Consider the following 27,840-nt stretch of genomic DNA (forward strand, 5'->3'; position numbering starts at 1 on the left):
GGTTATATAACTCTTAATATGTGTCCTCAAGAATGTAGTCCCAGAGCAGTATGGTGTCTAAATAGAAAGACCTATAGTGCCCCCTTGTGGTAAACATTTTTTCATTCAAGTTAATCCTTCACTGCTAGAAATTATCCTAATGCCAACTCTCACCACAGGCTCTCCTCACAAAGCTTTGGTGGGGGGCGATGACGACAGACACTGCCATCTCCAAACTTGTGGTCTCTTTCTTCTTTCCACCCCTTATTTGGACCAACCTCATTATGTTTAGGTGAACAAAAATTGTATTACACAACTTTAACCATGCAGTTGGCAGGTATTTATTTGCTTATGTTCACTGACAGACTGGTTTGTGTTTCAGCGATGAAGAACTGGATAATCGTGATGGTAAAAAGGAGTTTGTGGAGCTGGACAGCCTCGACACAGAAAAGGCTTTACTGCTAACGGATGACGATGATCCTTTGTGAGTTTGCCTTCAAAGTGTTTTCACTGTAAATCATTTAATTAACTGCCAGGAAAACTAACATAGATATTTGATTAAAATAAGCTTTAATATGTTGTTAGCTGACCTCGAATAAATAAAAATCTTTGTGTCATACACTCTTGTGCATGCACTGTGTTTGCTTCACTGTATTTGTGGCATGGTTGTTTTTTTTTCAGGGATACTGCACCTGGAGGTCAGACATCTCAGAGCTGTGCCAGCGTTTGGTGGCGCTTCCTGCTCCGCCGCTGGCGTCGCTTCTGGAGCGCTCCTGTCACTGTGTTCTTTGGCAACGTCATCATGTACTTCGCCTTCCTCTGCCTCTTCACTTACGTTCTTCTTCTGGACTTCAAGAGCCCGCCCGATGGTCCTAAAGTTCCGGAGATAATGCTCTACTTCTGGGTGTTCACCTTGGTGCTGGAAGAAATTCGACAGGTGACATACATACAGAATCACACATGGTCCCTAAGTGTTCTGCTTAATATTTTCAAAGCCGTCTCAACGTAGCCCGTCCTTCTTTTGGGGACAATTTGTCAGGAATATTCAGCTGTCTTATGCAAGAACATCACACCTTTTGTGAAGGAGCAGCACTTTTATGAGATGTGCTAAGGCATTCAGTCCCGACAAGTCAGACACATCTGAGTAGGCGATGATGTGATTTTGTTAGAGTGAGCTCATTCTCTGTAGGGAATTTGAGGACTCATGAGCCTCTCACCTCTCTGCATTCCTTTCCCTCTCTCCCTGGGAGACAGGTCAGATAAGCATGATCGCTTCTTGCCGTGATCCCTTGGAGCATTGCTCCCCTGGGTGCAGCAGACCGACATAAGACACGACTTCACCGCTGTTGCATTATCTGGCTATGTCAAAATACATTGATGCAAACATGCATTCATACATCCAGAGATGCTAGAATTAGCAGGTATAATGGACGTGTTTGTTTAATGAGCAATGCGTACATTTTTGCGGATGATGCAATAAATTAAACTGGTAAAAATCCTCCAGAAAACATGATGTTAAGGCAATAACTTTGTTCTATGACAGAGTTTCTTCACTGACGAAGAAATTAACATCCTGAAGAAGTTTAAGCTCTACGTAGAGGACAACTGGAACAAGTGTGACATGGTGGCCATCTTACTCTTTGTTGTTGGGGTTTCCTGCAGGTACAACAATAATGGAAAAGTGCAAATTAAATAATGTATGGATGTTCTGTTATAATAGTTATAAGAATGTGAACTTCATCATCAAATTAAATGAGTTGATTAGGGAATGAAATACTGTATTGAACCAACGTTGGTCTTTGATTCTGCAGGATGTCGGAAGACACCTTTGAAGCGGGACGGACAGTTCTGGCCATAGATTTTATGGTTTTTACTCTACGTCTCATCCACATCTTTGCCATCCATAAACAACTCGGCCCCAAGATCATCATTGTGGAAAGAATGGTGATCAAGTCAAATGGTCCTACTAGGAAATAAAGTCATTAATTTAGACATTTTCCCACTAATATAGCTATTAACATGTAAAATACCCATGTCTTACAGATGAAGGATGTTTTCTTCTTCCTCTTTTTCCTGAGTGTGTGGCTAATTGCTTATGGCGTAGCTACGCAGGCTCTTCTCCACCCTAATGACCCACGGATTGACTGGGTGTTTCGTAGAGCCTTGTACCGCCCTTATCTGCACATATTTGGCCAAATTCCACTGGATGATATAGATGGTAAAAAACAAATACACCATGTTGAAAGATGTCATTTATTGCCTTTGAACATATAAAGATATATTTTTCTAGTACAAAAAAATATTACAACTTAACTCATAGCTGTAATATTACAAACAAGGATGACTTTCTGACCATCTGACCAAGAGTTTCTAATTTTGTCTATGTCTTTCTTTTCTCCTGAAATGTGACCCAGCTGCCCGAATGCCAAATATTACCTGCACTGAAAACTCAACTCAGATTCTCGAGGGTCATCTACCGCCGTGTCCCAATAAGTACGCCAACTGGCTGGTGATTCTGCTGCTGGTTATCTTCCTCCTTGTCACCAATGTGCTTCTGCTCAACCTCCTTATTGCAATGTTCAGGTCAGTCAAGTGTTTAAAATACATGCAGAAAGCTGCTGATGTCAACAACTCACATTTCAAATCTATTGTTTTTTTCATTGTGAATTAGAGTGCCATGCAAAAAATATTCACACCTCTGGAACATTTTGACCTTCTGAGATATCAGAATTACAAACTTCCCTGTTTTTTTTAATTGTGTTTCATGTGACAAATCTATGCAAGTAGTTCATAGCTGGGAAGTGAAAAGAGCTTTAAACATACATACTAAAACATATTTATGGGTTAGACCGAGTCAAATTTCTACATTTCTAAAAATGTCTAAATGCAACTGAGAATTTGAAGAAATAATTAAAAATGGTGCTTATAGTTGCTCTCTGTCCAATCTGACTCGGTTTAAGATATCTATCAAAAAAATTTTAAAATAAAATCAGCAAATGTGTCAGTTTCTACAAATACAGCTCCAAAAAAATTAATATTGTGGAAAAAAAACTTATTGTTTATTGTCATTCATTTCAGAAAGCATAGAGCATGTTATATGCAGTCATTACACATAAACTGAAATACCCTTAAGTTCAGTGTTATTAAAAAAGTTCCTTCCTTTCAATCATCCATTGAAAGATGATTGAAAGGAAGAGACAAAGCTTGTAAAGATAGGATTCGCAGCTGTAATTAAGTCAAATGGTGTTTCTATTTTATCATTATGACTGAAATACAATTGCATGTCACACTTTTCAGAAACATGTATATATTTCTTTCAACTTAATCAGTTTCTACTTTATGCTGGTATATCTCATTACAATACCAGAAAACTACATTGACTTTTATGGTTGTAAATTGACAAAATGTGAACATTTTCAAAGCATATGAATACTTCTGCAAAGCACTGTATCTAAAAAAAATAACCCATCAAGATAATACTTTTGACTATTTGTATCACAATTTGCAGTTACACCTTTCAAGTGGTGCAGGGTAACACAGACATCTTCTGGAAGTTCCAGAGATATAACCTGATCGTGGAATACCACAGCCGGCCTGCGCTGGCCCCACCCTTCATCATCATCAGCCACATCTCTCAGCTCATCCTCTGCATGGTTAAACGGCCCGAGTCTAAGCAAGAACATCTTGGTATGTAGGTTCTACAATCCGTTTTCCATTTGGGACTTTTAAACCATTCCCAACTGCTTGTTGTTTTTTTATTTTTTTGGGAGCTAATTTATAAAAAATGAAGTACTTCAAAGCGTTTCTTCAGTGTTGTTGCATCTTTTGCCTTCAAGGGAATTCTGTTAGTTTGTTTCATTCTCTTTGCCTGCATGTGTCTGTGTGCTTGTTTTCCTGTGTGTTGGCAGAGAGGGAGCTGCCAGTAGGACTAGACCAGAGGCTCATAACATGGGAGACGGTGCAGAAAGAGAATTACCTGGCAAAAGTGGAGCGCCAGCAATGGGAGAGCAGTGAGGAGAAACTCAAGACTACCTCCTCGAAGTAATTATTTTTCAGTTTTAAGGAGCATAAATCCGTGAACTCCCAATCTGTTAGATCATTAAAAGATAGCCTGTTTTTTTTGTTTTTTTTTTTTATTTCCAAGCTCCATGTAGACTATGTCCAAAGCCAAATTATTTTAAGCTTTAATTTAATTCACCAAGTGATATTATTACAACTAATTTAAGCTTTATGTTTTTATTCAGGGTTCAGAGTTTGCTAAAGATCGTTGGTGGTTTCAAGGACCAAGAGAGGCGACTGGTATCAGTGGAAGCTCAGGTAGACCGGCAGCATCACCTTGATGCATTGCATGGCTGCTTCTGCTGCAACTGTTTTTTAACTTATGGAAGTGCAGAGACTGGTTAATCCTCAGCTATTTCTCCATCTCTGTGTAGGTTCGATATTGTGGAGAAGTGCTGTCCTGGATGGCGGAGTGCTTTGCGCAGAGCACGCTCAAATGTGAAAAAGATGCTCCAAAAGCTCCAAGTGAGTCAAAAATCAGAGACCTGTGATGGCTAACAAAAACGACGCAGGACAATGGTGAGCGTTTATGTCTGGTTTTGTACTAATACGACACGCCATGTCAGCATCTCTAACAGGCAGCAAGGCAGACCACACTGCGGACACACCTCAAAGTCACTCTGAGCAAGAAGCCAGACAAGAAGAGGAAGAACCCAAACCTGGTCACCCAGGATATGGAGCCAACAAGAAATTTCCATACATTGATGAATAATAATAGTCACAGCATTAACTTGTAAAAGATGCCAAGTCCAACCCTTCTTCTTATCCTCCTGGCATTTCTGTTTTTTGTTGTTTTTTTTATCTTGACGTTACAGTAGTTCATAGTGCATCTTTCTTTTAGTAAGAATTGTAAGTTCAGGTTATTTGGTTTATCCTTAGTTTTGGAGCTGCATGACAAATGAAGGGAATGAGTACATTACAAAGGCCAAATTATTGAAATGGAATAACAGTTTTATTTCAGCAGGTTGCTAAAATGCAGGAAATGACATTTTCAAAGGTGCTGTTTGTGCGTCCGAAAATGTGGGTTCCTAATGATTACAGAGAGCATCATTTTAACAAGCAACAAATGACAATTTTAAGAAGCCATCCCATAATATTATAAAACTTTAAGACAGTAGCATTGTTTACATAGTCAAATCAAATGACATTGTTTGCAAAGAAGAAAACAAAAAGTAAAGTAAGCATTTTGCTGCTCAACAAGCAGCAAAAACTTATGTTAAATTTATATGTACTAGTCACATTACCCAGGAATAGGTAAGAAACATCAAATATTATTTCAAAATTACATTTCTGCACCTAAAACAGCAGAACAAAACAACAAAAAGCAATGGAACCCATGGAATATCTTCTACGATGTTCCATGATTGTAAATCTTTTTTTTTTTTCATTTCTGCTTATGATTGGAAATTTTAAAGAGCACACCAGGTTTAATTACTTTTTGCAGTGATTTTTGCAGAAAAATGTGTGATGTGAAGTTTTTATTAAAGCGCAGCTTAGAGTTATAATCACTTTGTTCTTCTGAGAACTGCTGAAACATCATCACACATGCCCTGATTTAAGAACTTTTCACTAAACATCCAGTGAACTGTAAACCAGGGGATGTCAGTCTCCCCATCCGGCTTCCCAAAGCACTTAATTTTATGTTTTTGTGGTAGAATCTTTTATATGTTATACAGGAGCACCTTATTTCCTTCACTTTCTCCCATTTCTTCACGCCTTTTTTATTTTTAAAGTGTCAATTTAGACTATACAACTGTTTTTTCCTGATGTTCTGCAGCATTTATTGTCGATAATTTCATATCAAATGTCGGAATACAAAATGTGGATTCAATAAAATAATTTTCACATAGCTCAGTGCCATTTCTACAGACTCACTGTTTTGTTTTTCTTTGAATTCTTTTGTAGTCTTTCATTTTTCCTGCATTCTGCACTTATATCTTCATTCAGTATGGACTAATAGATGACTTCATAAGGAAATATGAAGAGGCTTGTATTTTGAGACCTACACACTTACTCAGATGACAACTAATTATTGATCCAACTAATTTCTTTAATTCAGTTATTTTCCTAAGAAAGAAAAACATGTACATTTTAAAATTACGGACTAAGATGCACTTTATACAGGCACATAATATTAAGATTTATCAAGTCCACATCATAACTATGAATATATTGAATTTTAAGACTCCTTATTTTTGAGTAAAAGTCAATTATGCTCAGATTTAGAGCTGAAAGCAGTTTTTATGTGTTTGGTTGTAACTTGTGAAAAACAAAAAGCTCGTTTCTAACATGCCATATCATTTCTAAAGAAATCTATTAGAGATAACCGGAGAAATAATGTTAGGTCTTGAAAAGTATTGATTAGAATCAAAGGTTAATACATATTGAGAGTAATAGTAGTTGAAATGTAAATTAAATATTAAAGCTGTGATACACAAAGTTAAAATCTGCATCAAAGCGATAATCCACTAATTTTATGCTGTTACTTAGAAGCACATCGCTTCAAATCGTACCAAACCCACTCCCATGCCTCTAACAAGCCACAAGATTAAATCAGATCAAGTTTTCAGAGGAAGACATAGACGCCTTTTAAAAGACATTCATGAAAACAAACATTCAGACATTGGAGAACAAATAAATACCAGAAAATTCACTTTGATGAATGAAAGCGAGGTTAATCTTTTCTGCTGTGTATGTTTTATGATAAACAGGCAATACTGAAACACTGGTACTTGTGTTCTATACAACCGAAATGACACCAATCCCAAATAAAGAAGCTTGACCTTATTCTTTTGATATCGATGCTTCAGGTCCTCTTGGCTGCACGGCCGGTCCCTCCCGATGAAACATGCTATCAAAGCGTGGCGTCACCTCGCAGCGGATCAGCAGAGTGTCATCTTTCAGAAAAGCTTTCTGACTCAGCTGTTGCAGATGCAAAAAAGTGACGTAGCCAAATCCTTTGGGATTGCGTGCAATCACAGGTTTCTGGAAGGCTTGCAGGTCTGGCTTTGTCTCCATGACCTCCATGTGATGCTGACACTCGGGTCCCTGGTCTAAGATGGCAAGCCGAATTGTTCCTTGAAAAGGCCATGTCAGCTGCCCGTCAAAAACTCCTTGCATAGTGTGGACGAAAAGGGAGATGAAGTTGGAGCAGCGTGGGGCGTTGGGCGTCTGCAGGTGTAAGCGCAGACACAGCCTGTAGCCTGGACGGCCCGTGTAGAAGCCAGGGCTGTGCTCGACCACTGTCTGGCCTGCTTCTTGGTTGCGCAAGAGGTGAGAGAAACCTCTGAGGCGCCAGATGAAAATGCCGTGGCAATGCTGGGCCTCCAGCTCCTTCACAGTTTCCTCCAGCATTGAGACCTTACGCCGCAGATCCATAAGATGCTCTGCCTGCCAATGACATGGAGCATAAGGTTAGTTACAACATAATAAGTAAATTAAGCAGAGTAACATAATCCATCAGTCTTAACTTTAAGAAGTTATAAAGTAATCTCTTCTTTTTTAAAAACTGAAAAAACTTAGTTAAAAAGAGATGAAAGTCTTTATGTGAATGGAGATAGCAACAGGTGACACAACTCTGTCTTGAGCATTTATTAGTAAAAATGTTGCCTTTCATTTAAAACACTGACCAATCCTTGTCTAAATCCTAATTTTTCACACATGAAATCTAAGGCCCCGCCCGCACAAAGAGTTGCACTTGAGTTCCAGGCTGAGTCCACATGGATTCGGACTCTTGAGAGACCAGAAACGATCATTTTTGAAACCAGGTTTCAGGGTGGATACATTTCAAAACCCCACTTTCATGTTTTAAGTTTTTATATAACTGAACCTTGAAAATCCCTCACATTTATTGAATATATAAATAATATACCTAGAATTGGAAAAGCAAAAAAAAAAAAACAAACAGCAGGAAAGATGTATGTCGCTTTCTTTCTCTCTCTCTCTCTTGCATGCAGTGTTCTCTCATAAATAAATGTGGTGACGGTTTATGTTTTTGTTCTCTGTCACTATTACAGCCCCGCGTATTGTCCCAGCATACCTACTACATCATTTTCTGTGGCGTTGCAACCTGTTGTGTGGCCACACATTTTTTCTAAATCATTTAGAAAAATATACCGTGCTTATATCTGTCCATTCAGGGCCTAAGATTTGGCACAAATATTTTGTTTATTACAAAAATATAACTCAACACTACAAAATGAGTGAGCGCTGAGATAAAATGAATATATTGCGAGTGAACTCATGTAAAGCCATATTAGCAGAGATCTAATATGATCTCTGTTAAAGTGATATAATTAATATATTTTTGACTCCCAGAAGGAACCAACAATGTTCTGCTGACCCACATGCAAAATTTACGAAGTAAAGTCAAACGTAAGCCTGCATAACATGCAGGCAGAAGTAATGCGAGGGCTAGACATAGAGAAATATACCAGCATTTCTACAATAAGAGACTGAAATCACCATGCCATTAGGTGTAGCAAATATGACTGAAAAGACACATTCACATTTATTCAGAATTATTGATATGAAGTTCATCTAACTCATAAAAAAAACATTTCAGTGGTTTGTTGTTCGGACTGATACTGTGATTTTAATCAGTGGAGATATTTCACAGAAATCATGATGAGCTCACTCAGAGCACTTGGTAAGCTCTTACTTGTGTGTCTTTCAGTATGATGAGCTCACGCAGCTGGTGATCCTGCTTCACCAATCGCGCATCCATCTCTCTGATCCTCTGCATTTCCTCGGTGGGCTGAGTTGCGGCTGAGCTGATGCTGCAGCTCGCAGCTCCTCTGAGCCCGCTGCAGGCTGCCGCTGGTGCTGCAGCGCCAATATCCTCGGCCAAAATGGACGGCCCTGGAGTTCTGAGAGGTTTGGGCGATGTGCCATTGAGGCTGAGGCTACGTAAGAACTCTGCCATGTAACGCATGTGCATCTGTGTGAACTCTTGCATGTGCTGAGCCAGGTCGTGTCGCTGCATCTGTAAAGTAAAAACAGTTTGTGGTCAGACACACTTAGAGATACATTTGTTCAATTGTGTAACAAAACAAATCACATACCCTTTCCTTACAGCCAAACATGCTAAAGTTACAGGCAATGGGGGCTTTTGGGCAATCTATATCACAATGGGATTCCATCTGAAAAATATAACATGAATCATGGTTATTTAACAAAAACAGCATTAAATGTGTAAATAAAAAGTATAACAATGCACCACGAACTTCAGCTTTTACAACAGAACCAACATATTGTAATTCAATTGTATGTGTGTATTGACAACATGAGGAGCAGTTCCCTAAAGTTTGAGCAAAGGGGAAGCTGTTAGTTGTAAGTAAGCCTAACAGCTTACGGTTCATTTCCTGCACTAGACACAACTGTGACTTTTACCTGGTCTCTGATCAGATCCATCTCACAGTACTGGCACCTCACACTGGCAAACGGGCACTGCTGCTCATGTAGCTAAGAGACAAACCAGAATGAGATTAAAAGACCAACCCTTGTCATCCTCAGTACCGTTAAACAGTAATAAATAGGTATGAGTCAGTTATTGGTATACTAAAGTGATAAATGCTATTTTCTTTTTGTAGATTTTTTATGTTCTGAGCAATTTAAAACATGATTATAATACATTTTCAAATGAGCAATCCAGTTTTTTAGAACAGCATCTCTCACAGCACTAAGTGAAATACCAAATTATGAACAAACTGCATTAATAAAAAAAAATGAATACACAACTGCCTTAACCATTGTGAACCTTTATGGATTATAGATTTTTTAAAAATTATATATTAATGTACAAAACATGTTTGCTGTAGTGTTTGAGAGTGAAAATCTGTTTACACAAGCGCAAAATAATAAGCACAAGCACAAACGGAAGAATTGTACAAGCTATAATGATGTGTAGAATATGCAATTGAAAATTACTACTAGATTGAAGTGATGTTTAACCTGTCTTTGCTTAGATTCACAAATAAAAATAAAATAAAAATTGTCATTGAGGGCAAAGTTTGCTTATAAAACCTTTTATGATTTGCCTTTTTTAAATATATATATTTTTTCTTTCTATATTTCACACAATCTCATGCCTAGCAGTGTGGCAGCAGTACCTCTTTATCCTCAAAAACAAAGGATGCCACACAGTCTGGGCAAGACATGGGCCTTCTGTGGCACTCAACAGCTTTGTGCTCCTCTAGGTAGCTCTTCCTTACAGGCTGCTGGCACTGTGGACAAGGCACAGTGGCAAACTGACACATAGCCAAATGACTCTGGAAGGAAAAACAAAGTAAATGAGTTAACTTAATTACATGGCTGGCTTTACTCAATTCAATTTACTCCAAGTCACTTAAGGTAAAAATAAGATGGGACAGAAATAAATCTGGTACTTAAAGTAGACAGGATATAAAATTCAATGTAGCACATGGATCAGAAATATTTTAATGTAATTTAAGCAGAGGGAACACTAGCAAAAAAATAATGACTGCAGAATGCAACTAGACTGAACACTATTAGCAGAAACAGAACAATCACAGAGAGTATGTGGTTGCTGCTATGATGAGTAAAATAAAGTCTTTGCAACCTAAAAATTGTTTTCATCTTGGAACTGAATGCAAGCATCTAAATCTCTTTAAACATGCAAATCAATGTCCTTTCACAAAAAAAAGCTTGATGGAATTGTCATATTTATTCCGTTGGATGAACTCCATCAGAAATGTTCTTCTATTAAACTTCTAACCTCTAAATGTCGGAGCTCCATTTTGTAAGTGCAGCCAGAGTTTGGACAACGAACAGTTAGCGATAGAATCTCTCTTTTGGCAAAATTATCAGGAAACAGTTGGTCTTCTGACAGCATTTCATTGTCCACAGGGCATCGCTGTCCTGTATCACTGTTTTGCAAGAGGAAGAGTAGCAATTAATTAGGCAGGGCATTAACATAATCTGCATCCACACGGGGCTTTATATTTGGGCAGAAAAACAATTGAAATGTTTCATTATATTCACAAAAGTGAAGCGTATTATTAGGACTAGGGAATTTACAGATGACTGTGCTGCTAATAACAAATAAACAAAAATCCTTCAAGAATAAACCATTTTATTTTGCATTAACAATTTGGTTAAATCCTCTTTCAGTTATTTGGTGCAGTCTAAAATAAAAGACAATAACTTACCGAATAGACTTTTCAATGCAGCTCTTGCAGAATCGGTGACCACACCGTGTTTGGATGGCATTCCTTAAGGCCATCAGGCAGATTGGGCACTCATACTTACTCTCGAGGGGTGGGTCAAATTCCACATCATAACCCTGAAGTGGGGCAGGGGTCTGAAGACTACTAGATGAGCTGTTCATTAAGGTGCCAGGACTCTCTGATGGGCTTAAAAGGGATTCTCTTTCTTTTTCCTGCATTAACAAGGCACATTCAGACAGCGATCCAACTGCTCCGTCATAGCTGTCCTCCTCCAAACTCCCCTTATTGCTTTCACAGCAAGCCATCTGTGTTTGAGTGCCAAATCAAAGCTAGAAGACAAAAAATTATATATTTTTAATTAAACTGAAATAATAATTGCTCATTACACTGACAGAAAAAATGTTTCAAAAGTGAAGTTTTTATTTAATGACAGTTGAAATTATTTTTCAGTTCAATAATTAAGTTATATGGTGCCAGCTCGCAACAAACACAAAAGCCAATTCAATCCAATTATACAAATATGTTGATCATTTGATTCAATGATGCAGCATTTGAAAGAATGATTAATTTCTGTAAAACTGTATGGTATACTGTTCTTCAAACAGCATATCATCCACTATACTGTTTGGATGGTACAGTAAGGACCATCCATAGACAAAGAAAAAAATAATTAATACAATATATCAATCTATATATTATCAGGTTAAAAACATCTACTTGCCTCATGTGCTTATGAAATGCCAATTTTAACTTCCTCACATCAGCATAGCAACACTTTAACTTCCTTCATTAATTCAGCCAAAAATAGCAAAAATAACAAAAGCCAACATTTATATATCCCTGCTTTTGATTTAAGTCATCTTTCTTAACAAGCTGTTTGCCTGTTTTCTACACAGCTATGTTATTATTAAGTGGAAAGGCATATGACTTCATATTAAAGACCGTGGTGATTTTAGAAAAATAATAAAAAGATATTTCATCCCTTTTTGCCAATGGAAATCTCTCCACAAGGCTCAACAAAGCAGAATATTAAAAAAAACTGAACACAAAAATGTGTGGTTCTGTGCTTGGCAACCTAGAACTTTAGATGGTTGTCAAAAAAGTTAATCAGTTTACTTTTAACTGATGTGAAAAAACAAATCTTTGTTCATTTTATTATACTTATGAATTTGTATTATGAAGAACTAGCTTTCAATTAAACTGCTTGTTTCATTCTTGCTCAGAATGAAGGATTGCTGCAAAGTTAATAGATAATTTATGCCAACAATCGTCCAATGTCAGCACGTTTGCCAAGAAGGAGATATTGCTACGAAGTCAATGACTAATAGCAATTGACCAAGGTTATTTTGATATTCTCTTACCAATTGCTATGATAAGTAGAATTTGAATGCAAAGTACTCTAGGAAATGGGATGCATTTGTCCAGTGGAGTCTTGAGAATACACTTGCTGTGAAATCAGAAATCACTCCAAACACTTGTCCTCCTCTCCTATTGTACCATATCTGGAGTGTTGAGTAGAAGTCATCCACTCTCCATAAAACAGCACTTAAACCATTAACTATAAAACTGCAAAAAAAAAAAAAAAAAAAGAGTAATGAGGATGGTTAACAATGTTGGCTTTCCTGAACATAAAAATATATACAATTTTAAAAATCAAATGACCAAAGGTTTGTTGATCTGCTCAAATACAAAACTTCACAAATAATGTACAAAATAAGACACAACCTGCTGCTTGTAAATGCATAGAAAATGTTTTCAGTGGCAGCTATGACCAGAGAAGAAAATATAATCTTGAAATTTTTAGAGTTATAACAACAATGAAAATATTTAGATTCTATGGGTAGAGTGAAAAGGTGGATTAGTCTCAGTGGAGAAAAGCAGGGATGTCCAAAAATTTACTAACTTAAATGATTCAAAGCTATTTAATTGAAACATTGTTTAGACAAGGATGGTTTGACATCTTATAGGTCTGAGGTTGTATTTGATGTACAGCATGCATATTAGACTTACTCTTCGTTAGGCTTTAAGATAATAGAGGCTTGAATACATCACTATAGTAGAGTTGTATTCGTGTTCTTTTACTCTTTTATTTTCCAGTCATGTTCGAAATAAATCAAGCTAAAACAAATGGTGCGTGATAAACAAGTGTAAACTGTGTTATTGTCACAACTGTGTTATTGTCACTATAGTTAATCAGTCAATGTACATTTATTTGCTGCCAATCGGTTATCACTAATATACACAGGAATCGTGCCTTAATCTACTCACCTATGGATTCTAATTGATTTTTTTTACTAAGGAGGCTTTAGAAACTACTTCGTATGGCTAAAGTTATAATTTGTATCTAACGTACAGCTAAGATCGAAATGTTTATTAGCTGTTGTGACCTAGCCTGCTAGCAAAGTCATTCAACGTCAAACCCATTTCTCAAGACATAACCTTATGCTCACAAAAGTTAGCAATTGTTTCACCTGACAGTCATGCTTCTAGATGCGGAACTGCAACCCCGAATCTAGCGGCACTAAGAAGAGACTAAAATAAAGATAAGTTACACTTATACTGACCTAGACTATTGAGAGCACACACCCACGCGCCTTCTGGTGCAGTATAAATAACTTTGTATCGGTGGAAGCCCGGGTTTTATCTCCAAAATTTAGCCACCTTTGCCTTGAAAAGCCCCGAACATTTAGTTTCAGATTTCCTGTTTTTCTTTTCCTACGTCATCGAAGATGACTTCCAGCGGCTAGATTTTTTTCGCTTGCTGGGCACGCGAGCACCATCACGCGGCAGGAGACTGACGTTGCCGCAGAGCAGCAGGAGACAGAAAAATGGCGGACCTCAGGAAAATCTGTCCTGAGTCTTTGCCCTGCCGTGTCAACCATACACAGAAAACGTCGTTCCAGGGGAAGCTTTTCGTCTTTCTTTGTGTACTTATAGTGGATTCCGGAGGAGCCACGACACATTGGGTCGTCACAGAGGATGGAAAAATTCAACAACAAGTATGCCAGTTAGCTTACTGACCCTGCTAACGCTTACGTTATGTGGTTAGCCTAAACAGCTAAGTATTTTTTCCCCCCTATAAATTAGTAATAACGACTTTCTGCATTGCTCTGTAATTGTATTTATTGGAACCTACTAAGACTTACAAGCCCCGGTTTTGTTTTATAGAAAGGGTGTAAATGTTGGTCTAAAGACAAAATGTTTAAGTATCGTGCTTGATGTGTTTAAGTAAGATAACGTCACTCTGTCAATCGGTTGTGAAAGTCCAGTTCAAGATGATGACCACATCATCGCAAAGTAACATAAGTTCATCTGATAGAAACGGCTAAGGAGCAATTAATTTATGTGAGACATATAGTTCATGTTTTAAGTGACACGCTAATTAATGGGTCTGTCAGTACAAGTTATAGCAGTACTGGGGTGAGTTCAAGATGTGTACGAGTGCAATAAAAGTGCTGTTCACCTCATCGAGTAGGTTTGCAGATTTTCTAAATGCTTGTGGATGATAACAAGATAACTCATTTGGACTGGAAAAAAGGGGACCTGCAAGGTTTAAATAGTAAATTCTAGGATCTTTTATTCACTCATTTAACATTTTAAACTTGTTGCAAATGTGAGTTCTTGTAATAGAAAATCTAAATCATTTTTATAGACATTCCCAATTGGTCTTTAACAATTTTTCTTAGCTCTGCGTGTAAGAGGTTAGAATATATATCAGGTATTTGACTTGTAGTAATCGGTTTATTCAGCTAAATAGTCAGTGGCATTTCGTTTTCACTATTAGTATTAGGCACTCAAAATTCTGCCTTAGACAAAAAAATAATAATATTGCCCCTTATATCATATGTCAATTCTGAAATTAGCATAGAAATTATTTAAAGTTTTTTTTTTGTTGTTGTTGTTGTTTTTTGATGGACTCTGGAGCTTCAGATTAACTTCTACTTATCTTTAGATGAATGAAAAACAGTTTTGTTGGACGAGAAGTTTAGCAATAAACACCACCTATTTTGTTTCAAAAAATTAACTCATAGACAGTAAATTATATTCTGGATATGTTTATGAAATTCTCAAAACGGCAAACCACAATAGCAAATCACACAGTTTTTGTGAAAACAGCAGCAGCAGATGCATGTTTGATTTACATTACCTACATCCAAAGATTAATCCACTGTCTCATTCCAATTCAGGTGGACTCTCCTTTGAATCTAAAACATCCTCATGATGTGGTAATCTTCATGAGACAAGAAACTCGTGTAAACTACCTCAAGACTTTGGAGGTGTGTGGGTTTCTCTTTTAATTTTACTGTAGTCAAAGAGTTGACAGTTGGATATTTTAATTCCTTTGCATTTCATTTTGGCTTTACCAATTTTAAGACTTACTTTTGTTTACATTATGTGAGCAGAAGCAGTTAGTAGCACAAAAGATTCACATTGAGGAGAATGAAGACCGAGACACAGGTTTGGAGCAGCGGCACTATAAAGAGGATTCAGATTGTATAATGGCTAAGGTGCCACTTGGAGACCTGGATCTGTATGATGGTACTTATATCTCCTTGGAGAGCAAAGACATAAGGTAAGCTTTAGGAAAATGTCAAAACAAGTAGTTGTGATTTGAGAAGAAATATGACATCTTAAGACATAATCAAATTCTTCTCCTGTCATTGCAGCCCGGATGATTATGTCGATTCACGATCTGCTCTGCCACCAGATCTAGAAAAGCCAGACTGTGCTAAAGTTTTTGAACTACCTTATAGTATCCATGCTTTCCAGCATCTCAGGGTGAGTAGTTGTTTAATTGTTTGTTTACACTCAGTAATTTGTAGCATGCATTTATAATCTGAGTAAAAGTATTGGAGAGATACGCTATGCTCTCCATATCTTTGTGCACAACAATTCAATAAGCTTTCAACCTTTCACCTATTTGTCTTTTTTTAGTTACAATAGTCTAACATCTTGCTGTGTCATTCAAAATCACTGAGGATATGAAAGAACAGACAGTCTGACAGAATTATTAAAATTAACAATGTGGGGCAAAAACATATGTCTAACAATAACAAAAATAGTCTTTCAGTTTACTTTTTAAGATTTTGCTTCTTATTGATAGGCCTTTCCTTTTTAATAACGCAGTGTGGGAATATTTTAGTTGTAAGTCATTTTTGTTACATGTTGTGGTAAAGTATTTCATTTAGTTTTCTTTAAATTAAAAATGTAAGTTGGTAACAACATTCATTATTTTATATGGGTTTAACTGTTGTGTTATCTTTACATATTTTAGTTTTTGTGTAAGGCATATTCAATGATTTTTGATGAAATTTTAGCAGACATTTATATTCATAGCTGTCTTTGGCATCACTGTGCAATCAGTGCAGTTCTGATTGGGTTGTCAGCTATTTTTATAGTATTTGTAAGGCGCTGAACATAATTGTCTTGCTTCTTTTTGGATCTGTGCGAACAGCAACAGCACAGATGCAGACAGACATTGCTCTCATTATTTTCTTTTTAAAACAGAAGTTAAAGGTTATATTAGAGATACCTGGAGGGAATCATAAATTAAAGCTAACATTTTAAATTTCAGTTTAGTTCCAACAACAGATTATGAACAAGATCCTTAGGGTAATTATTTGTTGTATAATAACTTGAAATAAAGTTTTTTGTTGTTGTTTTTTTTTAAGTGCTGACTGTACAACATGGCACAATTCTGTGTAATCTGTATTTTAATTTGCTTTACCATAGGGGGTACAGGAGAGAGCAAACTTGACCTCCCCACTTCTTTCTAAGGATGATCCCATTTTTAGTTCTTTAACTAAAAAGTTTGGCCGCACAGTTGATGAAGTGGGCCACCGCATTCATCAGAGTTTGCTGAAGGTAAACTTTTCCTGAACAACTTTGCTCCTTAAACTATACTAAAAAAAAAGAAAAAAAACAATATTTTGCTGCTTTTATCGAATTGAGTCTGTTTTGAAAAAAACTTATCTGACATGTTTTTGAGATTGATATTTGAGTATATTTTGTGTTCAGCTGAAGTCTGCATGTGACAATGTCTGTACCTTTGAAAGAAATATAAACGCAGCACATACTCTATTTGCATTCTGCATCTTCATCTGCGTGTGAGCCTTAATGGGCGTCTGAGATTCATTGTTCAATGCAGCTTAATGTGCATCACTGCTGTGAGGTAGCATTTTATAGAGCTTTAAAATGGTTTTACGTTACGCTTTTTGTTTTTCAGAATTCATCTTCCTGGGTGTTGTATAACATGGCATCCTTTTACTGGCGTATGAAAAATGAACCTCAGAGGGCAGTGGACTGTGTAGTGCGTGCTTTGCATTTCTCTCCAAGGTAATAACTGGTGGGCCAAAAGGCCTTTGCACTACTAGATTGTGTTCTGTGAGTATGCTCACAGGTGTATCAATGTGCGTTTTGTTCTTACAGACAGCACAAGGATATAGCGCTGATAAACATGGCCAACATCCTGCACCGGGCCCATTTCTCAGCTGATGCTGCTATTCTTGCCCACGCTGCCCTAGACCTTACCTCAGATCTCTTTACCAGTCATTACACATTGGGCAACATTTACGCTGTAAGTAAAAGTGAAACCTGTCGGCTTCTCTGAAAGTTCTTATGTCTACTTCAAAGAGTAGTCGTATGCAAAGAATCTTAAGTGCATACACTTTTAAGCTCTGCTTTTTTGCCTCTGTGTGTTGGGAATACCTTAAAAAAGACAATATATTCCTAAACTAAGTGCCTATAAACACAGTTGGAATTGAGGACATTTATTTTTCAGAAATTACTGTTTATAGAAAACAGATTTGTACATTAAATTAAAAACTGTTTCACCACAATGTGAACTGACTTCCCAATGCGTTGTGTACATATTTATACTCTGCTGTCTGGATATCTACATTAAAATATATATATATGTTTGACCTGCGCTGCATTCATAGTCTTGATTTATACTCTTCTGTTGCTGTTTCACCAGATGCTTGGGGAATACAACCACTCAGTGTTGTGCTATGAGCAGGCACTGCAGGCCCAGCCAGGCTTTGAGCAGGCCCTGAGGAGGAAACACGCTGTGCTCTGTCAGCAAAAGCTGGAGCAACGCCTAGAAGCTCAACACAGGTAGGCCAATGCTTGTGCGGACCTCTTGCAGGTTTTTTGTTCCTTTTTTTCATGCAACCTACATTTCCTACACAAAATGACAGTTCAAACTGGGTGCATTGCAAGATTAAGCCATAATCTTCTGTTTCATCAAATTGTTTGGTATGTGCTTGCAAAGCATTTTTGTTATTTCTTATTCCTTTCCAGACCAATAACTGTAAAAAACAATACTGTCAAGAGTGACAGTGTGCTGAATGTATATTTACGTTCATTGCAAAATCAGTTGCATGTTGATAACAAGTAGGAATACTTGGAGTTGAGAAATGCCTAGATTTGGCAAACTGTGAGTTGTTTGTTCATATTTCCTGATAACTATTCTATATTTTTCATCTTCGCTTGTGTGGTTGCAGATCCCTGCAGAGGACTCTGAATGAGCTGAAGGAGTACCAGAAGCAACATGACCACTACCTCCGCCAACAGGAGGCGCTAGAAAAACACAAGCTGCTGCAAGAGGAGCAGATTCTGCGCAATATTATCCATGAAACCCAAATGGCCAAGGAAGCTCAGCTTGGTGAGATGCAATTCCTATTAGCTAAACTAGACCATGAAAGAGTTGAGAAAAATAATATTTAAAAAAACTACAATGTGTGCTTTCACTTTTTGAAGTTCCAACACAGTTCCACTATGTTGGAAATTAATGTACAACTTCCAACATATTGGAAGTTGTACATTGTATATTAGGACAGCAGAGATAAACTGGGACTGCATAAATTTAAAGAAACGTTTGATGTGGAATGTGTGTCAGGATGTCGCTCTTGTGAAAAACTATAATTGCAGCTTTTTTTTTACAGCACTTGTCAGCAATTTCAGCAAGGCATTTTACTGTCAGTTAGACATACCTTAGTAGTTTAACTATGAACCACACCCTCTCTTGAAATTGACTCCAACTACAATACACATTTTTCTGTTTTGAAACAGAACTATTCATATAATCATAATGTCATTGTTTACTTGCATAATAAGCTGTAAGACACAAATGATGCCACAGTGTTGAGCACCATATGTTTTGTTTTGTTTTAGGAAATCATCAGATGTGCCCACTAGGTCAGCAGCAACGCCGCCTGTACTGCCCCTTCGATCTCCCTGTGCGGTATCACCGGGGTGATCTTTTCGAACATGTCCACCATGTCCAAGTGAGTTTTGGGATAGAAAAGAAGTAGAACATGAAGTGTAAGTCAAAAGTGTAGACACAAGCAGGTACTCTTATTCTTTATTGTTATAAGGGTATATTTGTTTTGTTTTTTTATGGTACTTGTGAATATCATGCAAGCAAATTATCGTACCTAGTAGTAGAGTTTTCATTATGGCAATAACCATAAAAGTGTTTGAAGTGAAAAAGCACTCCCTCCCCGCCTCGATAAAGACAAGCCAAAAAGCCAAGAATATTCCAGGAACTGATTTGGGTGTGGAGGTGAGAAAGTTTCCACCCCTAATTTTCTCTACTGCAAAGATATGTCTATTATCATTACATATGTTATTACCATTCTTATAAAACCTCCCAGATTCCCAAATGTGAAGCTACATTCACCTTGCTTTTTAGGAAAAATGCAGACCTTGAATGAATGTTTACATGGTAAAAAAAAAAAAAAGAAGAATCAAAGATTGTCAAAAGCTATTCAGTCTAATTATTTAGGCTACAGCAGTGTTTAATATATTTGATCAAAAACTACATTAATCCAAGATACCTTTATTTGGATAATGGATGTATCTAGAAAATATTGATTTCTATTTTGAGACATTTAACTTATTACAGTTATTATATTTAACTAAAATAAGAGTAATGTCGTACTTCACTATGAGACCCTAAAGAGATATTTGAGGACAAATTTAACAACACAGTTAATAAAAAATTGACGCATCAGCTAGCTCAATCTAAAGTTCTTTGTCTGTGTTGGTTTACAGTTTGGAGAGGCGTTGTCTGTAGCATCCAGTGTGGCGCTTGTATCAGAACGCAGCTCCAACCAGACAGCTTCCAGCCCCCAGCTCCGTCCCACTGTATCTGGTGATCAGGACCCTGCTGCAGCCCTCTGGGGTGGCCATCAGGAGTACACACAGGCAAGAGGAACACTGACACTTTATTTGTACTTGTTCTACAGAGACTTTTTAAAATAAGCAGAAATATCTTCTTTATAGCATTGGTCTGAAAACAAGGACTCATTCTGTAGCAGACTCTATTATGTGGTTGTTAAAATGTAGTTTTGGGTCTGTGACAACGCCTAAGTTTTTTGCATGTGTGTGGTCTTTAAACTAAGTACTAAGCTAAAACCTAAAGTGGGTACTTGTAGGTACCTACACTCTCAGTGTCTCAGAAATGTAAATGTATGTTCTAGTACCACTTAAGTTGAGTAAAGAATAGTATGAAAATATTGAATAAAAGTGGCATGAGAATGGAGCCTTGAGGAACCCCATTAGTAGGATGAAAGAAACATCTGCACTGTTGTTCCACAAAACCTTGTGATCATTTTATATGTTTTAGAGATGTGGATACAAATAAACTAGAAAGATCACAGATTTCAACTGCTCTTTTTTATCGAATCAGTTTTCTGTTCATTTTTTTGTGAATCAGCTAAATATAATACATTGTTTGACTCATCATTCTAATATTTGACAGATTTTGGTTTGCTGATCTAAACAGTAGATTTGTTTAATTTTGTAGCCAGAACAGTAAATTATGTTAGAAGTTTTTTTGTTTTTTTATAGTCTTTCTTTTTTCTTTTTTTTTTTTTTTTTACAAAAGCCTTTGCTTCTGATGAGGAATGATTGAAAATGTGGTTTTGTTTTAGGACACACAGAGGACATTGTGGCCTCAGAGGTCAGACTGTGCCCATCAGTTCCCAAGTATACCACCTGCCCATCTGCTACCAACCTACTTCCTCTCACCTGAAGCTCAGGGCCTGGGGTTAGTTCACATTATTTGATTGACTTTTGATAAATATCCTTTAACCAAGAATCTAAATTAACAGTTGGAAAGTTAATCTGTTACCTAAAGATATTTGTGTCTATTTCAAATGATTCTAAATGTAATTATGTTTAGGTCCAGATCTGATAGAGGCTAATCCAAGTGTGAATTTTCATACTTTCTATGGTTTTCTTTCATAATTTGAATCCAATAAAACCTTATTTGGTGATTTATACATATATACATCACCGAGTAAACCTTGTACTAAGACCGAAGCAACTACAGTATGCTGAGTTTTCTTCATGCATTGTGTGTCTGTGGATGATTTTGCAACTTTGTTTTTGTTTGTTTTCTGCAGAACTTTTATGTGACCTATTATCTTAGCCAGATTTGGCTAGTTTCAAAGTCTCATCAGCGGTTTTGTCTGTTTGATGCATCTGCAAATTAGACCGTGATTCTGAAAAATATCTTTGCTGTGATTGTTTAAAAATTAAGACCTTGCTAGACCAGTCAGAATTAATTAAGTTGTCACTATGCAAAACTGCCTCCGGGGACTTCTGTTATCAGCTGTTCCTGTTTGAGATACACCAAAGATACTCTGCACTGAGATGGAGAAATATAACTGACAACAAGCAGTTATATGTTTATAAATAGGGATGCACAATGTTACTAAATATCTTTAGTAAATATCATTTGCAATATATTCCCGTTTTCATTTTTTTAGTCATCTTTGCTGACGTCACTCTGTGATGACATGTTGGGCAATGTCATTTAGTTCTGTACCCATTTCCTAATTGCTCATAGGTTGATCTCACATTGGCAGGTTCTCTGGTTTCTTGAGAAACTACAGACCAAACGACAACAAAAAAATAATAATTTTAGTGCTACATTGGCTGCACATTGAAAACATTTTATAAAACACAATCAAATTATTTCTTTTCAGCCCAGTGGCAACTTTCCTGTATAGCAGCGCTGGCCCCATTTCAGTAGACAGTCCACCAGACTGTAGTCCTGTCCCTCAACCGTATCCAGCTTTCCTCCCCGCCTCATTAGATTGGCCCCTGGAAGAAAAGGAGCTGCCAGATTCCTTTGCATCTGAGGTATCAGTTTGTTCATTGATTTAATAATATACGGCTGTGTTGGTTAAGTGTTGGGTTGTTTTATTTCTTTTCTCTTTTCAAAATAAAGTTAAATGATATAAACACGTCTTTGTTTACAGATGCTACATTTACGCAGTGGAGGATTTACACTGGAGCAAGTTGGTGACAGAATAGCACAAGCTACAAAAGAAGTAAACTCTCATTTTTATTTCTTCACAGCAGCATATTGCATTCAATAATATAGACAGTCTCGGTGCAACATATGTAAAAATGTAACAATATAAAACACTTTATTCATCTTTAACATCAAAAATTGAATCTACACAATGTTCAGCCACCGTTCAGACACTTAAGTTTTTGTTTGGTTGATAAAAGGCATCTGCCACCTCTCACATGTGCTTACATATCACATTCTCACACTTCAATTTAAATTTAGTCTGCATTTTACTAAGTCTTCTTATTAAGAGCTAACAGGCATATGTTTGTTTAGGCCACTATTCCACACTGGCTGGTCAACAATGAGGCAGCTCTATTTTGGCAGGCCAAAGGCAACGGCAGTCGTGCCTTGCAGTGCCTGCGTCAAGTGTTGAACTCTGCTCCGCCTTCGCACCATCACTTGGCCCTCACCAATGCTGCTAATCTGCTGCTGCACTACGGTTTGACCCCCCATGCACAAATGCTGCTGGACCATGTGTTGACACTCAATACATCTGAGGTAAATGAAAGTTGGTTTATAAAGCAGTAAGCATTTTAAAACTGCATATTCAAGAAATTTCTTGAAAAGAAAAACTGGTTTGAGATGAGTTTGTATCTTCAGAAATTGTGATTGTGAATATGAATAAATAAGGCTTAGACATCCAGGGTGTGAGTGAGACATGATAAATTTTAGCAATAGTTTTCGGTAAAACCCAACCCTTTCTTATTTGTTTTTCAAGATTGTTTGAGTAGGTCTCAAACAATCTAGAATAAGTGTTTCATAAATACATCCGGTTCTAACTCAGATATTGCAGTTTTTATACTTGTTTAATGTAAGTTAGTTCAAAAGCCAAAAACCCAAAAATTTTGGGTGGGGTTGTTTTTCCATCAGCTGCACTTGCTGCATTCAGGTAAACTTGGTGCACTCAAAGAGCAGTGCGCCTTGAAAGCTAATAGAGATGTCATTTAAACACTGCAATTTGTGAACAAGGATGTTTAGACTGTTGTATACCTTGTTTTATCTATCAGTGTCAGATACACAGATGTCTGTTTAATCTCAGTGTCAAGATTCGCAAGTTACACCTGAGGTAATTTTCTCTCTGTCTCGTTTTGTTTTCCTCGCTCAGCCTCACGCCCTGCTCAGCTTGGTGAATGTGTATTTGGCCCAGAGCAATGTGACAGGTGCTCTGGCCTTATTTCGCCACATTCTGGAGACAACCCTGTCCTCGTCGTCTTCCTTCTCATCCATTGCTGCCTGCGAGCAATGTCGCACCAGCCTGCCTTTACTACGCTGTCTTCAGTTCTACCCTTCGCTTTACAATCTTTCCCACCGACAACCTTGTTCACGTAAGTAACCTAAACAGAGAAAGGAATTTTTTTCCTCAAAATACATATATATATATAAAAAAAAATAAAAATAAACCTTTCACTAGTGGAGTACAATAAAAATAATGAATCATATTTTAATGAAACGAATTATTTGAGTCCGTACGCAAAGGTTTACATTTAAATAGATTTTGGTTGATGACTAGGAGAGGTACATGATTTATATGATGATGTACTCTAATTTCTTTCATACTGTAGTTTATCCAACTTAACCAATCTAGATGCAGTTATATTCAAAATGTCTCGCCTCAAGCAAACAAGCAGCTTTACATTTTTCTCTTTTAAGTCACACAACTGTGAGTAAAGTTTTTTAAATTCAGGGCTTTCAGTCAAAGCATTAAACACACCAGAGTGGAGCTGCTTTTTTCCCATGTATTTTTTCAGTTTGAATTGAAATCTATCAGCCTTAGGGATGAGCTCTTAAATTGTAAACCATTACTAAGAGTTACCAATCAGAATAGAATAAGTTGCTCTTCTTTTTGATAAACGCTAACATTTTACTTGTACCACTAGGTGGCATCATAAGCCACCAAGTGGACTGCTAACTGCCACTGTCTTTTTCATTGTATCTGCAACTGGTACTACACTGAAATATATTAGATGAACAGTTAAATAATACATTTATATTGCAGAATAAGTTGGTGACAATAAACTTTTGAACTCAGAGGAAAAAAAGGTTAATTGGGAAATTTCCCAGATTTAAAAAAAATCTAAATCAGCTTTCTGCTGGACAGAGGAAGTAAAAGGAGTCTGAGTGATATGTGTTTTCATGTTGTCCCCTCTGAGGGCCTTTATAGCTGCTGTAAAAAATGCTGTGATGTATGATGTGTTCTTTATTTGAACAGAAACCACGTGTTTTCTTTTTTCAGTGCAGCTGAGGAGAAAAGTACTTTGAAGTGGAGAAATTCTGCTTCTCAATAATTTAAGCAGCTGAAAATAGCTAATGGTAACTTTAGATAAGACTATATTTTACTCTCTAAAGCTAAATATTGTTGCAGTAAAACATACTTGAGTACTTGAGCAGCTCTAACCAAACTCCTCTTTTATTAGTAAAGTTTACAGAGGTGGCTCCTTGGTGCTTTAACAGAAATGTGTCTGCTTATGTTTGCTCAAACTCTTTAAAATTAAGGAATCTTTTATTCAACAGCTTAACTTCTAATATGTATACGAATGGAGCTCGTTTTCAAATACAATATGGAGCCACGAAGGAAGTGGAACAAAAGCGCCAATTTCTGTGCTGTAAAAAACTAGGGAAGTAAAAAGTGAAAGTCAACAGAGTACAGAAGATTAATAAACAATAACATGTCGGATTCTATTGATATGTTTTAAAAACTACTAATGTGGACATAATGAAAGTAGTAATGCTTCGAATACTAATTGAAGTTTTTTCGGTGATCCAGAAGATGGAACCTGCGTGACTGAGGAAGAATTTGGCATACAGCTGGAGGAATGGGAGGACAGTGAGGAGAAGCAGGACGCAACTGCAAGTTCTGCCATTGAAGACATGTTGCTCTTTGAGAGTAAGATCAGAACTTTATTTGATCTGTTATTAAAACTGACATACAGTTAGGGAAAGGGGTTGTCCCACAATTAAAATTAAAGTTAGTTTTAAAATTCAGAGCTTTGCAAGAGTATTTAAACCATTTTCCTCCACATTTTGATACATTACAACCCTGAGTATAATCCCATTCCTCTCAATTCAACTGTATATCAACTGTAATATTGGGTTGATATTACAGTCAAACCCAATTTGACTACAGTCCAGATAAGTATTTAAGAAGAAGAAACAAGCACACAACATTACGTTATACACAATAAATAAATAGCTTATGCTTTCCTAATTCCCAGAACTGAAACTGTTTTATTTAGTTTAGCTCATAAAGATTCTTTTGTAGTATCATTATGATACTACATAATGATACTACAATACTACAGTTGACGATCAAATCGTCAACTGCAGATGACAATTTGATCCTGATTAGTTTTTTTCTTGTTGTTTTTTTTTTTCCTTTTTTTTCCAACACTTTTCTTCTTTTTTTCCATCTTTCAGATGTGATCCTAGACAGTAATGGCTCAGGCGAGGCGACGACACAGCAGCCGGTTTCTCCCTCCTCCACAGGAACTGCCAAAATGTCGTCATCCTTTGGAGACGGAGGAGTGGAAAAAGAGGAGGAATGGCAGCTGAAGGAGGACCTGATGGGAGCATTTGAGGGAGCGCTGGATGTGGGAGGGAAACGCGGAGACCTGCAAGGCATCAGAGTGCTGAAGAACGACCGCGTCATGGGGGCCCGAGCAGGAAGTGGACCGTGTTTTGGAAACTGTGAGGATGATGATGGAGCAGAGTGGGTAAGAGAGAAAAACTGAGCTTTTGTTCTAAATTATTAAAAGTAAGTTGGAGAATGTGAATAAAGTTAAGTAGGTTAGCTTGAATGTTTTTTTTATTGGTTTTTGTTGCCTGTTCTTAGATCACCTTCCAGGTAAAACGGGTCCGTAAATCAAAGGCAGATGGGTCAGAAAGTGCCTCAATGACTGATGACAGTCAAAACGAGGAGTCGATACCTGGAGGGAGCTCTGTACTGGAAATCAGTGGTCCAACTATTCCATCTCCTGGTCCTTCAGGTAGCAAAAACACCTGCGTTTTATATGCCTACTAAGGCAGAAACGTGGGGAAAAATGGTACTTGATAAGGATCTTTTTATGCTTTTTGATCAGGTCGCTGGAGAGACTATACAAGTCTTGGCTGGCCTGGACCAGAGGAGTGCCAGCGCACTCGGAGGGTTGACCTCACTACTGTAGCTAGTACATGGCTGGCTGTTTCTGCCAAGAATATTGAGTAAGTCTGTCATCATAATAAAGTAGTTGGAATATATTTTCCTATGTATTTATTTACGCATATTGCGAATTTGCAATAGTAGTCGCCTTAGGGAGAAATATAGACAAAGTTAGCCATAGTTTTTATTCCTGGGAAAGAAATCAGCAAAATAGCATGATGTCTGTTTGTCATGTTAAATTAGAAGCATTTAAAACAGGTGTTTAATCCATCATTTTGTATCTCATCACCACTTTTATGTAGCATCACAGAGCACATAGACTTTGCCACCCCACTCCAAGAGCCTGCAGCTGAACCTTTATGCAATGCCAACCTAGCTGCCAGTATGCACACCCTTGACCACCTGGCAGGTGTAGCCAACCGTGCCTCCATCCACTACACAGGGGAAGCCCAGCTGCGAGAGGTACAGAGGCTGAGGCCAATGATTACACAAACTAATGAACAAAACAATTCCAGCTGTATGTGTGAGATTGAAATGAAGGCAGTGTTTCAGTTAACATTAAAGAAAACCGAATAAACCGAATCACTCTGACTAAAGTGGTTAGAAATGTTACTATTCTTATTTAAACGCATTTTGTTTCTCACATGCAGTCTGATAAATTACAGATTATGTAATTAATCAAATACCCAAGTATCAGATTCTGTTTTTAGTCTCACTGGGGTCTTTTTTTTGTCACTTCTGAAGGTTCTGCAGAACCTTGGGAAAGATAAGTTTCCTCCCCAGTCGTTTGAGCAGGTGGGAACTCGCATTGCTAAAGTCTTGGAGAAGGTAAGTCCACTGAAGTGATCCAGGAGAATTTAGGAGTAATATTTACTTATGACCAGTAATTTGTTTTTTTCTGATATTTTTTTTCCTACACCGTTTGGATGGAACTGTAAATACAGAATATCTTAAACAAAAAAAACATGTATATATGTATATATGTATATATATATATGTGTGTGTCATATCATGCAAGTTTTCTTTTCTGTTTGAGTTGTGTTGAGAAGGAGAAACATGAACAGGTCTGCAACAAGTGAACAGGTCACTAAAATGGTATTAACTTTTCA

The 27,840-nt window shown here is 37.2% G+C and overlaps 3 protein-coding genes across 5 annotated transcripts in view; 2 read left to right on the top strand and 1 right to left on the bottom strand.

The window, feature by feature from the left end:
- trpm5 (transient receptor potential cation channel, subfamily M, member 5) overlaps window positions 1-5,887 on the top strand; it is a 24,692-nt gene extending 18,805 nt beyond the window's left edge. The window contains exons 15-26 of the mRNA XM_007574556.2: window positions 159-271; window positions 362-463; window positions 661-916; window positions 1,523-1,641; window positions 1,791-1,923; window positions 2,023-2,197; window positions 2,394-2,562; window positions 3,488-3,666; window positions 3,888-4,020; window positions 4,224-4,296; window positions 4,413-4,503; window positions 4,605-5,887. Of these exons, the coding sequence (XP_007574618.1) occupies window positions 159-271; window positions 362-463; window positions 661-916; window positions 1,523-1,641; window positions 1,791-1,923; window positions 2,023-2,197; window positions 2,394-2,562; window positions 3,488-3,666; window positions 3,888-4,020; window positions 4,224-4,296; window positions 4,413-4,503; window positions 4,605-4,750 (1,689 nt within the window). The 3' untranslated portion in view covers window positions 4,751-5,887. The remainder of the gene's footprint in view (window positions 1-158; window positions 272-361; window positions 464-660; window positions 917-1,522; window positions 1,642-1,790; window positions 1,924-2,022; window positions 2,198-2,393; window positions 2,563-3,487; window positions 3,667-3,887; window positions 4,021-4,223; window positions 4,297-4,412; window positions 4,504-4,604) is intronic.
- traf6 (TNF receptor-associated factor 6) lies at window positions 5,127-13,942 on the bottom strand. The gene is made up of 8 exons (XM_007574554.2): window positions 13,790-13,942; window positions 11,208-11,554; window positions 10,775-10,925; window positions 10,149-10,307; window positions 9,430-9,501; window positions 9,102-9,179; window positions 8,699-9,022; window positions 5,127-7,428 (listed from the first exon to the last, which is right to left on the bottom strand). Exons 2-8 carry the CDS (start codon window positions 11,528-11,530, stop codon window positions 6,823-6,825), a joined length of 1,713 nt encoding a protein of 570 aa, XP_007574616.1. The 5' UTR covers window positions 11,531-11,554; window positions 13,790-13,942; the 3' UTR covers window positions 5,127-6,822.
- A 66-nt stretch (window positions 13,943-14,008) lies between these two features.
- The window catches only part of ttc17 (tetratricopeptide repeat domain 17), a 16,882-nt gene continuing 3,050 nt past the window's right edge, over window positions 14,009-27,840 (top strand). Inside the window, exons 1-23 of one of the 3 annotated variants that reach the window (XR_001659001.1) lie at window positions 14,009-14,224; window positions 15,413-15,502; window positions 15,626-15,798; window positions 15,893-16,004; window positions 16,959-17,090; window positions 17,452-17,561; window positions 17,655-17,802; window positions 18,202-18,341; window positions 18,731-18,891; window positions 19,401-19,513; window positions 20,283-20,435; window positions 21,164-21,279; window positions 22,223-22,379; window positions 22,499-22,570; window positions 22,870-23,094; window positions 23,702-23,921; window positions 25,361-25,480; window positions 26,011-26,306; window positions 26,426-26,579; window positions 26,673-26,793; window positions 27,034-27,193; window positions 27,476-27,621; window positions 27,719-27,730. Coding sequence is in view for 2 of the 3 variants with exons in the window: in XM_016662049.1 (XP_016517535.1) it covers window positions 14,054-14,224; window positions 15,413-15,502; window positions 15,626-15,798; window positions 15,893-16,004; window positions 16,959-17,090; window positions 17,452-17,561; window positions 17,655-17,802; window positions 18,202-18,341; window positions 18,731-18,891; window positions 19,401-19,513; window positions 20,283-20,435; window positions 21,164-21,279; window positions 22,223-22,379; window positions 22,499-22,570; window positions 22,870-23,094; window positions 23,702-23,921; window positions 25,361-25,480; window positions 26,011-26,306; window positions 26,426-26,579; window positions 26,673-26,793; window positions 27,034-27,193; window positions 27,476-27,559 (3,228 nt within the window). In the remaining variant the exon portion in view is untranslated. The remainder of the gene's footprint in view (window positions 14,225-15,412; window positions 15,503-15,625; window positions 15,799-15,892; window positions 16,005-16,958; window positions 17,091-17,451; window positions 17,562-17,654; window positions 17,803-18,201; window positions 18,342-18,730; window positions 18,892-19,400; window positions 19,514-20,282; window positions 20,436-21,163; window positions 21,280-22,222; window positions 22,380-22,498; window positions 22,571-22,869; window positions 23,095-23,701; window positions 23,922-25,360; window positions 25,481-26,010; window positions 26,307-26,425; window positions 26,580-26,672; window positions 26,794-27,033; window positions 27,194-27,475; window positions 27,622-27,718; window positions 27,731-27,840) is intronic. The other 2 variants (XM_016662049.1, XM_007574558.2) reach the window with 2 other exon arrangements.

Source organism: Poecilia formosa, unplaced genomic scaffold, assembly GCF_000485575.1.
Source record: "Poecilia formosa unplaced genomic scaffold, Poecilia_formosa-5.1.2 Scaffold356, whole genome shotgun sequence".
Taxonomy (NCBI): Eukaryota; Metazoa; Chordata; class Actinopteri; order Cyprinodontiformes; family Poeciliidae; genus Poecilia; species Poecilia formosa.

Coding starts and splice junctions, on each gene's coding strand:
- traf6 (XM_007574554.2), bottom strand. CDS start 11,530: ATGGCTTGCTGTGAAAGCAATAAGGGGAGTTTGGAGGAGGACAGCTAT. Junction 9,502..10,148: donor TTGTTTTTGAGGATAAAGAG/GTACTGCTGCCA, acceptor TTTGTCTCTTAG/CTACATGAGCAGCAGTGCCC. Junction 9,023..9,101: donor TGTTTGGCTGTAAGGAAAGG/GTATGTGATTTG, acceptor TTTACTTTACAG/ATGCAGCGACACGACCTGGC.